This window comes from Ruditapes philippinarum, unplaced genomic scaffold (genome assembly GCF_026571515.1).
Source record: "Ruditapes philippinarum isolate M1 unplaced genomic scaffold, ASM2657151v2 ctg7677_1_1_1_1, whole genome shotgun sequence".
Taxonomy (NCBI): domain Eukaryota; kingdom Metazoa; phylum Mollusca; class Bivalvia; order Venerida; family Veneridae; genus Ruditapes; species Ruditapes philippinarum.
Window position 1 is genome coordinate 31,863 of NW_026861504.1, and position 14,972 is coordinate 46,834.

The following is a 14,972-nucleotide window of genomic DNA, read 5'->3' on the forward strand; positions in this document are numbered from 1 at the left end:
CCTCAAATGCTAAAAAATATTGTCTAACTAAAGTCTGAAGTGTTCTAAGGTCAATCAAGGTCACGCATAACTGACAAAAAAATTAAAAAATCCTTAGGTGAAACCTACACCAAATGACCTATATTTCATCTGACAGTTCTTTGGGCCAATCAGTGTTCTGAACTACATGACTGCTGTATGCAGTGAGTGCCTTTGATGTGGCATATGTCAAAACTTAAAAAAAAATCAATACACACAGGGAGGAAAACAATCGGACATTTCAGTGTAAAAATTGAGAACAATAAATTTGGATATTACACATCCTGTCATGGACTTGGAGCAACTTTTTATTTTTAAAAACGAAATAATTTGAAGGTACCCTACTTGTAATGCAAACAAAACTTTTTTCTTGATATTTAAGCTTTAGTAAAAAATCAACCAAATACTTAATTTACAACAATCTATGGGATATTTCCTTTTAAACACAAAAAGTGTACAGTAAGCTGAAAATCACTTATTTTTTAAAGTGATCATAATTAAATATTTTTTTTTTAAATGACATGAAAGTAAATATTTTCAAAAAAGAACTTACTGGAAAATGGAGCCTAAATCATTACCTGTAAGTTTATAAAGATCTACAGATGATATGTTGGCTCTATTTCAGTGAACCCTAGGCTATCTGGGAAAATTTTTCCCCAGTTCCTACTTAACTTCAAAAATTCAAACCCTGAGTCCCGTTGCCCAGTCACTTGCATTATACCTTCATTTACAGAAACTGGTTCACAATTATCAACCCCAGGGAGAACACAGGTTTTATTTTCAAATCGAACTCTTGTTCAGTGGGTGAGCTTAACGTTATTCTGTTTATGTGCATGTTAAGAAAATGTATTATGTTTTAATTTATCTTAGCAGTCCAATCACATATATATACTAGTAAAGTAAACACTTAGAAAAACTTTTAAAACTTTAAACTGTAATATTTCCAAAGGGCTCATAATTATGGCCAGTTATGTGTTGACATGCCATAAAAGTCCAAGCAAACAAAAAAAACCAAAGGGCTCATAAACTACATTTTCTGCATCTGAAACAAGGTAATATATCATGTATGTGGTCTTTAAAAAAAGAATTGTAATCAGATTGCTGCACTCTCTTGTATTTCTTTGACTTCATATTTTACTATTTTGATCTGAGGAATCCCTGACATTTAGGAGGAATCCCTGAATTTAATCTCAGGGATTCCTACGGGATCCCTTGTGAAAACAGTTAGTGTTGAACCCTGCAGCGCGTGTATACATTAGTCTGATCTCTATTGCGTGATAATGATTGAAAGTGTTATCGCTGATTGGCTAATCGCTTCACGGGTCGATGTGCATAGGACCGCCTACCTATAGACTGACACGCGCTGACGTATTTGTGTATTTGTGGTCGTTTGATGCGTCCCCAGGCAAAATTAAGCGTACATAGGCTATCCCAAACATTCATTCTGACGATTTTACTTTGCGTGCATGTACCCCCTGCTTACAATTTTTATGCGTGCATCTAGAATTTTGTGCGTGAATTACGCACTGTAGTGTGTGAATGGGCATGCTGAAGAATGTTTACTTTTTAGAGATTAATTGACGTGTTGGCTACAGTAAAGAATGTACTTTGTCATCTCAAGGCGTCGAGAAAAAATAGCGTTTGGTTGCAGTTAAATAACATCAATTGAAATAGTTTACAAAATTTTGATAATAATCCTTTTTTGTTTCATTAAGTTCAATTTTTAAATTGAAAAAAAAAACAAAAAAACACCGAAAATAATTGTTGTTGGGCTCTGATAATTGCGTCAATTACCGACGGTATAGAAGTTTGTCCATCGTCCATCATTGAGGAAAGTTTGCATTATTAAACTATTTCTCCTTTTCACCGTTTTTTTTTAATATTCTTTTTATTTGTTTATTTATTCCCCTCCGATCATTATTTATTCGATCCATGTGCTTAATTAACAGATTTAACAATTCATCTTTCATACAAATCATAAGCATGAAAATTAAGGACGTTAATTATAACATGCAACTTTGACACTTAATTTTATTAAGAAAGATTATACAACGCTTACTTGTATTCATCTTTTTTTGCAAATTTGCGGAGCATCTTTATTAAAGTGAACATACTAGGACAAATGCGGAGATTTGTTTAAAATCGTCGTTTAAAGACACAAAATAGCATATGCATTTTCGACTTCCATCTAATTTTGAAAAGTGCCGTATGGCTAGCCAATACAGTGTGTCCAGGCTAGTTGTACGTGACTCACGTATGGCTAGAACTTTTGGTGGCCCGTACGGCTAGCCACTTCCAAAATTAAAATGTAGATGAAATGTTTGAAAAATGTAAGATGATCACATTCTCTTATACAAGTTATTTTAATGATTTATTAAAAGGAAGTGGCTAGCCAAAAGTTCTAGCCGTACATGAGTCACGTACGACTAGCCAGAACTCTCTGTATTGTCTAGCCGTACGGCACTTTTCAAAATAATATGAAGTCTAACATGCATACATGTGTTATTTTGTGCCTCGTGATTATGATTTGTTGTTTTATTTGTATGAAAGATAATTTTTTGTTAATTAAGCACATGGATCGAATAAATAACGACCAGAGTGGAATAGATAAAAAGAACATTGAAAAAGAAATGGTGAATGTATAATTTTCAAATACAGTACAGTAGATAAATATTGAACATAAAAGCACAATCAATTAATTAACCTTAATTAAAGCTTACCCAGGGACTGACAAAAGAATTTTTGAATGTGTTTCACGGAACATGCAAACTTTCCTCCTTAATGATGGACGAACTTCTATACCGTTGGTAATTGACGCAATTATCATGTTATCATGCAGAGCCCAAGAACAATTATTTTTTGTTTGTTCCATTTTAAAGGTGTCGAAAATTAAACTTAATGAAACAAAAAAGGATTATCATCAAAATTTTGTAAACTATTTCAATTGATGTTATTGAAATACGACCAAACGCTATTTTTTCTCGACTCTTTAGATGACAAAGATTGATATTCTTACTTTTTAGCTCACCTGAGCATGCTCAGGGTGAGCTTTTAGGATCGATGATTGTCCGTCGTCCGTCCGTCCGTCGTCCGTTCACATTTAGTTGTTAACACTCTAGCGGTCACATTTTTGCCTCAATCATCATCAAACTTGGTCAGGATGCTTGTCTAGTTGATAGCTCGGATGAGTTCGAACATGGGTCATCTCGGATGAAAAACTAGGTCACAAGAGCTAAAAATAGAAAAACCTTGTTAACACTCTAGAGGTCACATTTTTGCCTCAATCATCATCAAACTTGGTCAGGATGTTTGTCTAGGTGATAGCTCGGATGAGTTCAAACATGGGTCATCTCGGATGAAAAAGTAGGTCACCGGAGCTAAAAATAGAAAAACCTTGTTAACACTCTAGCGGTCACATTTTTGCATCAATCATCATCAAACTTGGTCAAGATGCTTGTCTAGGTGATAGCTCGGATGAGTTCGAACATGGGTCATCTCGGATGAAAAAGTAGGTCACCGGAGCTAAAAATAGAAAAACCTTGTTAACACTCTAGCGGTCACATTTTTGCATCAATCATCATCAAACTTGGTCAAGATGCTTGTCTAGGTGATAGCTCGGATGAGTTCGAACATGGGTCATCTCGGATGAAAAAGTAGGTCACCGGAGCTAAAAATAGAAAAACCTTGTTAACACTCTAGCAGTCACATTTTTGCATCAATCATCATCAAACTTGGTCAGGATGCTTATCTAGTTGATAGCTCGGATGAGTGTGAACATGGGTCATCTCGGATGAAAAAGTAGGTCACCGGAGCTAAAAATAGAAAAACCTTGTTAACACTCTAGTGGTCACATTTTTGCATCAATCATCATCAAACTTGATCAAGATGCTTGTCTAGGTGATAGCTCGGATGAGTTCGAATATGGGTCATCTTGGATGAAAAACTAGGTCACAGGAGCTAAAAATAGAAAAACCTTGTTAACACTCTAGTGGTCACAATTTTGACTCAATTGTCATCAAACTTGGTCAGGAAACTTTTCTAGGTCATTGCTGGGAAGAAATTGAACATGGGTCATCTCGGATGAAAAAGTAGGTCACCGGAGCTAAAAATAGAAAAATCTTGTTAACACTCTAGTGGCTACTGTTGTGATCCAAATATTCTGTTAATTGGTCTGAAAGTTTGTTTTGATGATTTCTAAGTCAAGTTCGAACATTGGTCATCTTGGATGAAAAAAACTAGGTCACACCGCCCAAATATGGAAAAAACCTTGTTAACATTCTAGTGGTCACATTTTCGACTCAATTATCATCAAACTTGGTCAGGATGCTTGTATAGGTAATTGCTTGGATGAGTTCGAAATCGCATGTGAAACTAGGTCACCAGAGCTAGAAATAGAAAAATCTTGTTAACACTCTAGTTGCTACTGTTTTGATCCAAGTATCCTGGAAATTGGTCTGAAAGTTTGTTTTGATGATTTCTAGGTCAAGTTTGAATATGTGTCACCTGAGTAAAAAACTAGGTCGCACTGCTCAAATATGGATAATCCTTGTTAACACTGTAGTGGTCACATTTTTGACTCACCTGTCATGAGACTTGGTCAGAATGCTTGTCTAGGTAATTGTTTGGATGAGTTTGATAAGTCAGGTGAGCGATCTAGGGCCATCATGGCCCTCTTGTTACTGTAGCCAACAAGGAGATTAATCTCTAAAAAGTAAACATACAAAGACAATTGTTGTTTCTTGGTTAAAATCCTCGCTTAAAGACAGAAAATAACATATGCATTTTCGACTTCCATATAATTTTGAAAATGCCGTACTGCTAGCCAATACAGTGTGTCCTTGCTAGTCGTATGTGACTCATGTACGGCTAGAACTTTTGGCTAGCCGTACGGGCCCGTACGGTAAGCCACTTCCTTAATAAAAAACCAAATGTAGAGAGCATCTGTTTAATTGGAAAATAGCCTGGCAAACTTACTTGTTACTCCTTCATCAGCCCTCAGAGAAATGTCTCAAGCAAGGAAGAACAATTATTTAGGTACTAACAGATGCCTACTAACCCCAGCACATGAGCAAGTAGCTTAATTTTTTCCACCCTTCACAACAACTACATGTAAACTTAATAATAAAAGTAAAGATGAAAATGTAATGGTTATGTTTTGAAGCCTCACCTTTTCCCAGTGTCATCACAGGTTAGATCATAAGACTCAATCGTGATTTTACATGTAAATGTTTGCAAAATGCATATATTGACAGGAGCATTCAACAATCAAAACAGAGGAATGTTACTTCTTCCCTCACATCAACACCACCTGTTTGTTAAAAAAAGAGAAGAAATGTATAATTTGCTATAGAACTAGGTTTTGAGAATAGGTCAAGCTGTCAATTTGTGCAATTAAAAATGGTTTGAACAAATCAGATTTGACATAGAATGATGAGAAATGAATTTTTATTAATCAGAATAGAAAAATGAGAAAATATTAATAGATAGAAAAAATGGTTTATTATAAAAAGAAGTAAATTATATAAAAAGACTACTCTTATTTTGTATACTACTTTGAATAGGTAATTTAATGCTTTGTTGGTTTCATTTACTTCATTTCATTCAACAAATTGGTATTCAACTTGTTTCTTTAAAAAAAAATCTGATTTTTTCGTCAGGTATCAAATGTTTTTAAAATATCCACACAGTATTACCTACCTTAAGTATTTGTGTGCAAACCCATTTATGTAATGTGGAGGTGAACCTTCAGTAAACCTGATGCTTGTGCTAAATATAATAAAATGAGAACTAAAAGCTATGCCTGTGGAGATTTTAGTGAAATTTTTACAAAAAAAGTTGCAACATGCTATACTGATGTTTGAGTATAAGATGCTCATTCTTGCATGATAAATAGGTAAAATTTAATTAAGAATTTAATTCAAAAACTACTGACACAATATTTCCAGACTTCTGAAAAGCCTTAAAAGGGGTAAACAGGTCTGCAAGTTTGGTTGTAGAGTTCATTTTTGCAATATTAGATGATAAAAAATTTTTCTTTACATATTTTAGGACTTTAAAAGGATAAGCCATAAAAATGGCTTACAACTATGTGATAGGGCCGGGGGGACAGCCCATCATTCTCGGGCAGGTACAGATGATACAGCCCTTGATGCAGGTGCCCGGGGCTCCTGCCCCCATGCAACAGATGAACACTGGTGTTCCTCCCCAACAACCACCTGTTCAGCAGACTAAAGTACCAGATTATATGTCTGAAGAAAAGCTGCAAGAAAAAAGTATGGAATATCTTGTTTCTTTTGTTGGTTTTTCTTTTTACTACTGTGTATAATGTATAAATTAGTAATGGATTATTTGTTGCTTTACTAAGTACTGATACTACTTTAATACACTCAAAGATAATATCTCATTCTTAATAAAAAAAAAGGTTTATCAGAAAAGTTTAGTATGATTGCTTCAGAAAGTACTGAAAGCTTACAGTTTGTTAGTGTTAAATATATTATTATTGCTACATATAGTATAAAAAGCAGCAATCAGTTTTAAATATTGCCATTTATATGGAGATTAAAGGTTAGAATATTTTTTTCAATGACACCATCTTGTCTCCTACAGCCAGAAAATGGCAGCAGTTGCAGTCCAAAAGATACAGTGAAAAGAGGAAATTTGGGTTTGTGGATGTACAAAAAGGAGATTTTCCTCCGGAGCATGTGAGAAAAATTATTCACGACCACGGAGACATGACCAACAGAAAATTCAGACATGATAAACGTGTATATCTAGGGTAATGTTTTAATTCCTACTATCCTTAATAAGAAACTTTTTTTATGATAGATAATTTGTAAGGCATTGTACATTGTTTATATTTTAAATCAAATTGTGCACAAGCATTTTTTTTAAAGAGAGACAAATGAATAAAATTAATTGATTAAATTGCGCTATGGAATTTGTATGCTTTTGGATAATTTTGTTTAATCTCACCTGTTTTGAAATGGGATTTTATTTCATAAGAAAGGAAAATCACTATTGTGAATGAAACGTTTTCATCAGAATTTGTATGTCAACTTTTAGAAAGCTTTTCTTTTTGATTTGACATACCAGTATCTATTATAATTTTATATAACACATTGTTCACATTCACTTATTTTCAAGTTTAAATTTATGAACTCTATGTGTAATGTTATTTCTGCCTGTTAAGGAAATCTTAACATCAGCCTTTTTATATGATATATTTTTTTGTTGCAGTGCATTGAAGTATATGCCCCATGCAGTGTTAAAGCTGTTAGAAAATATGCCGATGCCATGGGAGCAGATTCGTGATGTTAAAGTACTCTACCATACCACTGGAGCTATAACATTTGTCAATGAAATTCCATGGGTCATTGAACCGGTCTACATTGCTCAGTGGGGGTAAGTTTCCTCTGTTACTTTGTAGCTATGATTCTCTATGAATAGTGCGGTAGAATTGTTTAAAAGATTAATAAGTAACAAATACTGTTAAGTCTTTTTGTACAGAATAGTTACTACTGGTAACTTCTTAAAATCTTGCTGATTCGTTTTGTTTTCCTTGATATTTGCTTTTACCCATATACATTTATGTTTTGCCTTTGTAATTCTTAAAAGTTGTCCTTTAATCAAGATATTGTCAATTTTGAGTAGGGGCCACTTGTTTGCAATGGTCATTTTGATTTTGCCTATATGAAATTCTTTATGTAAATAGTATTATTATATTTAGTATCACTTCTGACATGAATATTACTTTTAAAAGAAAATAATAATAAGGCTGAATGTTCACATTTGCAGAACAATGTGGATTATGATGCGTCGAGAAAAACGTGACAGACGTCACTTCAAGCGTATGCGTTTCCCTCCATTTGATGACGAGGAGCCTCCCCTTGATTATGCAGGAAATATCCTAGATGTTGAGCCCCTCGAGGCTATACAGATTGAACTGGACCCCGAGGAGGATAAATGTGTCGCAGATTGGTTCTATGATCATAAACCACTTGTTGATACAAAGTAAATATGATTTTATATATAAAAAATATACTCAATTTAGAATACAAGTCTGATAAATATTGAAAGAATGATAAAAACAGTGAAGGGGCGTCCATGGCATAGTGGTTGAATGAATTCGTCAACTTCGAAGCACTTGCTTCTCACTGATGTAAGTTCAAGCCACACAAGGGTCATCAGATTCTATATATGAGCTATCCTGCTAGCTGACGGAGCATCGGTGGTTCTACTCCCGTTCCGTTTGTGTCTGAAATTATGTACCAACTGGAACCTGAGGTCTTCTTCCACCAGTTTAGCTGGAAAGTTGCCACATAACTTATACTGTGTACTTATAAAACCCAACAAAAACATTAAAGAAAAAATAGTGACAACAAAATTTATGTATAATCATTCTTCCTATTATTCCCAGTTTTATTCTTATACCCAAATATCCATGTTAAGGAGCTTGTTATTTGTTCCCAGATTTGGTACAAATTTTCACATTTTCATTTTATGTGACAGGTCGGTTAATGGTAGCACATACAGAAAGTGGAACTTGTCATTACCGGTCATGTCCGTGTTGTATCGTCTTGGCAACCAGCTGCTCACAGATCTTGTTGACAACAACTACTTCTACCTGTTTGATTTAAAGTCATTCTTCACAGCAAAGGCATTGAATATGGCCATCCCAGGTGGTCCAAAGTTCGAGCCTCTGGTTAAAGACAAGGAAATGCAGTAAGTTGAAATAGTTATATACTTAATAGCTTATTCAGATATTGAATATTCTTTTTTACCTGCTAATGCTGTCCTCATGACCATGTTTATTAAATGAATGGAACATTGGCAGTTTTAGTTTAGTATGTTTAGAAACATATAGTGCTTTGTGTCCCCAGCCACAAGGTTTCTATAGAAATAAAAGCATTGACTTATTCCTCTAAATTTATAACCTGACCAATCATTACATTTTATAGGTCATTCTTGCGCTTTGCAATGATTATGAATATAATACATTTAAAAATATTTCTTGAAAATTAGCATCAATCTGTAAGCATGTTTCTGAAAGTTTAAATTTAAACCCAATAAAGAAGTGTGATATATAATTGATGGTTATTATACCCCCAAAAACGAAGTTTGGGGGGGTATATAGGAGTCACTCGGTGGTCGGTCGGTCGGACGGTCGGTCGGTTGGTCGGTCGGGCGGTCGGTCGGTCGGTCGGTCCAGACGTCCGTTGCATTTTCCTTGTCCGGAGCATAACTTGAAAACTAATGGTTGGAATTCAATATAACTACATACAATGTTCAAGCACATTGAGAGGAAGTGCAGTGCACAAGAACCATAACTCTATCTTGACTAATTACAGAGTTATTGCCCTTTGTTACTTTTCCTTGTCCGGGGCATAACTTGAAAACTACTGGTTGGAATTCAAAACAACTTCATACAATTGTCAAACACAATAAGGGGAAGTGCAGTGCACAAGAACCATAACTCTATCTAAAGTAATTACAGAGTTATTGCCCTTTGTTGCTTTTCCATTGCTTTTTTTTTTGTCTGTTGCATTTTCCTTGTCCGGAGCATAACTTGAAGACTAATGGTTGGATTTCAATATAACTACATACAATGGTCAAGCACATTGAGAGGAAGTGCAGTGCACAAGAACCATAACTCTATCTTGACTTATTACAGAGTTATTGCCCTTTGTTACTTTTCCTTGTCCGTGACATAACTTGAAAACTACTGGTGGAATTCAAAACAACTTCATACAATTGTCAAACACAATAAGGGGAAGTGCAGTGCACAAGAACCATAACTCTATCTAAAGTAATTAAAGAGTTACTGCCCTTTGTTGCTTTTCCATTGCCTTCTTTTTTTTGTCCGGACCATAACTTGTAGACTAATGGTTGGAATTCAATATAACTACATACAATGGTCAAGCACATTGAGAGGAAGTGCAGTGCATAAGAACCATAACTCTATCTAAAGTAATTACAGAGTTATTGCCCTTTATTACCTTTCCATTGCTTTCTTTTGTCCGGACCATAACTTGAAGGCTAATTGTTGCAATTCATTATAACTTCATACAATGGTCCAGCACATTGAGAGGAAGTGCAGTGCACAAGAACCATAACTCCATTTTGACTTATTACAGAGTTACTGTCCTTTGTTTCTTTTCCTTGTCCAGAGCATGACTTTAAAACTACTGGTTGGAATTCAAAACAACTTCATACAATGGCCAAGCACAATAAGGGGAAGTGCAGTGCACAAGAACCATAACTCCATCTTGACTAATTACAGAGTTATTGCCCTTTGTTACTTTTCCATTGCTTTCTTTTGTCCGGACCATAACTTGAAGACTTATTGTTGGAATTCATTATAACTTCATACAATGGTCAAGCACATTGAGAGGAAGTGCAGTGCATAAGAACCATAACTCCATCTTGACTAATTACAGAGTTATTGCCCTTTGTTACTTTTCCTTGTCCAGAGCATAACTTGAAAACTACTGTTTGGAATTCAGTACAACTTCATACAGTTGTCAAGGACATTAAAAGGAAGTGCAGTGCACAAGAGCCATAACTCCATTTTGACAAAATACAGAGTTACTGCCCTTTGATACTTTTCCTTGTCCGGAGCATAACTTAAAACGTACTGGTTGGAATTCAAAACAACTTCATACAATGGTCAAGCACAATAAGAGGAAGTGCAGTGCACAAGAACTATAACTCTATCTTCAGTATTTATAGAGTTATTGCCCTTTGTTCTTTTTCTTTGTCTTTCTGGACTTATTACAGAGTAATTCAATTTAACTTCATCAATGGCCAACCACATTGAAAGGAAATGCAACATACATGAACCACAATTATCTTTAATTGCCCACAACCATAACTCTATGTTTCAATTCTATTACAAGGTATTCTGTTACTAGTAACATCCTCATTTCCGAAGCAGACTTGTGGGGGTATTAATCACATTTAGTGATAGTTCTAGTATTAAGATTACTGTGTTTTATTACCAGGGATGAAGACTGGAATGAGTTTAATGATATCAACAAGATCATCATTCGTCAGCCAGTGAGGACCGAGTACAGGATAGCTTTCCCTTACCTTTATAACAACCTGCCATTCCAGGTTCATCTGTCATGGTAAGTGCATTATTCATTTTTGGGTCTTAATGATTTAAGAATAGTGGTGGCGTAGCTGAGTGGTAAACTTGTCGGACAAGTATTCTATGGATTGCTGACCGCATGGGTTGAAACCCTGTCAGGGGCAAGCCATTGTTTCCTTGAACAAGAAACTACACTTATTGCTTAGTTCTGGTTGGGTCTAGGAACTGATGCGAGGGTCTTAAACAAGCCCATAGCTTCCAACTAAACTATAAATTTGTATAAACTTATATTTTAAGGCATTATGCTATTGGTGGTAGCTTTTAAATGAAATATTCACCATTTGCCTATAAGGGAATATTATTATGTAGCATAGTGGATAAGGTTTTATCTGCCTTTCAGCTGAGGTATCATAGGTTTTGAGTCACAATTGTGATTTCTTGTATGAACTAGTACTGATTAGTTCAAGGAAAGAGAACTGGAAAAGTTCTACTTATAAGCCTGCACAAGCTTTCATCACAAACAAGCTAACAAACATGTACGAAGGTCACTTGAAAAACTGTATAAGAATATTTTTCAAATTTAAGAATGTTCTCGTAATGCATGTTAACATTTTGAATATATTTTCATAAGTTAGTTGTGTTAACAAAGCTGAAGGGCTATGATTTTTTTGCCCTTAATATCAGAAAATGGTACTTGTTAGTGATATTTGTATATTTTACTGTTAGAGAGGCTGCTCATCTTCTTGTTTATATATTTCTAGGTATCATTGGCCCAATATTGTATTTATCAAGACGGAGGATCCTGATTTACCTGCCTTCTACTTCGACCCTCTCATCAACCCCATATCTCACAGACACACTAACAAGGTAAATATAACATAAATCTATATGTTCATTGAAATTCTTATATTAGGAATGAAATTACATTGATGTATATGGAGAATGGATGGAGGTTCTATTATTACAGTTTGGTAAAAGTTCTTATCAAGTGCTTCTGTTAGCTGACAGGTTGAAATGCAAAAAGAATAATTATACTGCTGGGTTTGAAAGTTTTGGTTTAAACACAACATAAGACTTCCTATAATAAACCTCTTTACTTGACAGTGCTTTTTTCCCATATATAGCAGGGCTACTTCCTCTTTTGAAAATTCATCAGTCATGCATTTGTACCCTTATAATTTAAAATTTTTTATCAAGTTTGAAAATATGCTGTATTATTTTTCCCCAAAATTTAAAGGGAAGGTCTCTTCCCTCACCTAAAGAAATAACAGCTGCTTGATACCGTAGCAAATGCTAAGTCAAGCAAAATATATTGCTATATACATGGCAAGCTATTTGCCTTTCTCTTATTCAAGCAATTGTTGGTATGTTATGCTAAACTAGGTTATGCTAAGCTGTATGTGCAATCTAGAATGACCATTTGGCAGTCACTATACATGCACTATTGTAGACGCATTAATGGCATTAGAAAAAAAATTTACCAATATACTTCTTACAGAGCACAGATCCCCTACCAGATGATGATGAAGAGTTTGAGCTGCCGGAATACGTTCAGCCGTTCATGCATGACACACCTTTATACACCGATAACACAGCTAATGGCATTGCCTTACTCTGGGCTCCTAGACCCTTCAACACTAGATCCGGCCGCACAAGGAGAGCAATTGATGTGCCACTCGTGAAGTCCTGGTACCGGGAGCATCCACCAGCTGGCATGCCAGTAAAGGTTCGAGTCTCATACCAGAAACTTCTAAAGTATTATGTACTGAACGCCTTAAAACACAGACCGCCCAAGTCACAGAAGAAGAGGTACATGTATATCTTGTATATTAATTGTGTTGAAAATTTTTTAGAAACAAATGCAATCTAGTTACTAGTCAAGGTCAAAAAATTTATTTACTTCTACTTATTGTCAGAAAGTGAGTTACTTAATTTATATAAATAAAACCAAATTTATGCTGAAGACTATATCAGTATAAAGGAAGCTTTGTACACTTGTACCATAACTGTTCTAGCGACTATAGTAACATGTATGTTCACAGGTTTGATGGAAGTGTGCCGATGTGATTCTAGTATGACCAATGTTGTAGTAATGAGACAAAGCACTGGGTTAATTGTTCAAATTTCTAACAAAGGAATAATTACATATCTCTTCTTTGACTTTTCCCAGGTATCTGTTCAGATCATTTAAAGCTACCAAGTTTTTCGAGACAACGCAATTAGACTGGGTGGAGGTAGGACTACAAGTATGTCGTCAAGGTTACAACATGTTGAACCTCCTCATTCATCGTAAAAATCTAAACTACCTTCATCTGGATTACAACTTTAATCTTAAACCTGTGAAGACATTGACAACAAAAGAAAGAAAGAAATCTCGGTTCGGAAATGCTTTCCATCTGTGTCGTGAAGTGCTTAGGTTGACCAAGCTTGTGGTTGACAGCTTTGTACAGTACAGATTAGGAAATGTTGATGCTTTCCAGGTCAGTCATACAATGTTTTTAATAGTGCATCAAGTCAGGGTTGTCATTAATATTTTTTGCAGAAGGTTTGTTTTGAACTTGAGGCGGTCATTTCTGTCTTAATCATGCATAACAAAGAGTGTTTTCTTAATTTTGAGGCGGCCCATAATGCATTTGAGACAGGCATTTTGGCCTCCTGCCGCCTCTAAATGACAACCCTGCAAGTTTCATAATAGTTTTATTATTGGGTGCAATATTTCATTGATGCTTACCTTGCTTAAAGGTGTGTGGTGTCCAATATCTTGACCTAACCATTGTTGTGTCAAATTCTGCCAAAAATGTTATATCTGTCATCCTACTAGCTTATGGGAAGGACAGTGGTTCACCTAAGATGTGTGAATATGTCTTTAGCTTGACAATTGGAAGAAGAGGGAGGTCTGTTGTACTAGCCCTGGTGTGGGCTTTGCTGTCATTATTTGTTTAAATTTTTACATGCAAATTGTTATCTCCTTGGTCTCTATGATTATCTATCATGATGGGCACAGGACCTTTAACTCTGAGTTACCGGTACCTATCTACAGAGAAATGCTCATTTTATTTCTGTCACATGGAGAATAGTTGAGAGGGCTGTCTTACAGACAGCTCTTATTAATGCACTTCTTCCAGAAAGCTGGAAAATGCCATAAGATATGTCCAATACAATATGATGGGGATTTAAAAATCCATTGAAAAAGTGAAAAATTACTTGCCTTCAATATGAAATGGCTCGCAAAGTTTGACAATTTGACTGATTAGACTTCTATATAATCAAGTAATTTTGATGCATTCATTTGTTCTGAAGTTGATGTATTTTCAACTTTATACTGGGTTTTGAATAGTTTTTAACAGCATCTTATATCATGTGGTCTTGAAATGTATATTACAGTTAGCAGATGGTCTACAGTATGTGTTCTCCCATGTTGGTCAGCTGACTGGAATGTACAGATATAAATACAAGTTGATGAGGCAGATAAGAATGTGTAAAGATCTCAAACATGTTATATACTACAGATTTAATACAGTAAGTACATGTATATAGTGTGTTTTATGTTCCATTTAGCTCAATCACTAAAGATAAGAATAAATGAATGGTTCTATCCAGCTTGCTTACAGAACGTCGGTGGTTCTATTCAGGTTGCCATTTGTGCCTGAAATAATGCACGGATGGGGCACCTGAGGTCTTCCTCCACCAGTAAAGCTCGAAGGTTGCGATATGACCTATACTGTGTCGATGTGACGTATAACCCAAAAACAAAAACAAACAAAGGTGCGACCTGAAGTCGCCATTTGAACTTAACTGTGTTGGTGCGATAAAATACCCAACAAAAAAAATCAAAACAGAACAGATAGTTTTCATATTGTGTGTG

General features: G+C 35.3%; 1 protein-coding gene across 1 annotated transcript in view; it reads left to right on the plus strand.

Annotated features, from left to right (window-relative positions):
• The window catches only part of LOC132715873 (pre-mRNA-processing-splicing factor 8), a gene marked incomplete at its 3' end in the record, with an annotated part of 37,712 nt that overhangs the window by 3,566 nt on the left and 19,174 nt on the right, over positions 1-14,972 (plus strand). The window contains 10 exon segments of the mRNA XM_060698966.1: positions 6,067-6,290; positions 6,625-6,793; positions 7,255-7,419; positions 7,813-8,028; positions 8,527-8,739; positions 11,019-11,144; positions 11,869-11,974; positions 12,606-12,916; positions 13,278-13,587; positions 14,492-14,626. Coding sequence (XP_060554949.1) covers positions 6,092-6,290; positions 6,625-6,793; positions 7,255-7,419; positions 7,813-8,028; positions 8,527-8,739; positions 11,019-11,144; positions 11,869-11,974; positions 12,606-12,916; positions 13,278-13,587; positions 14,492-14,626 — 1,950 coding nt within the window.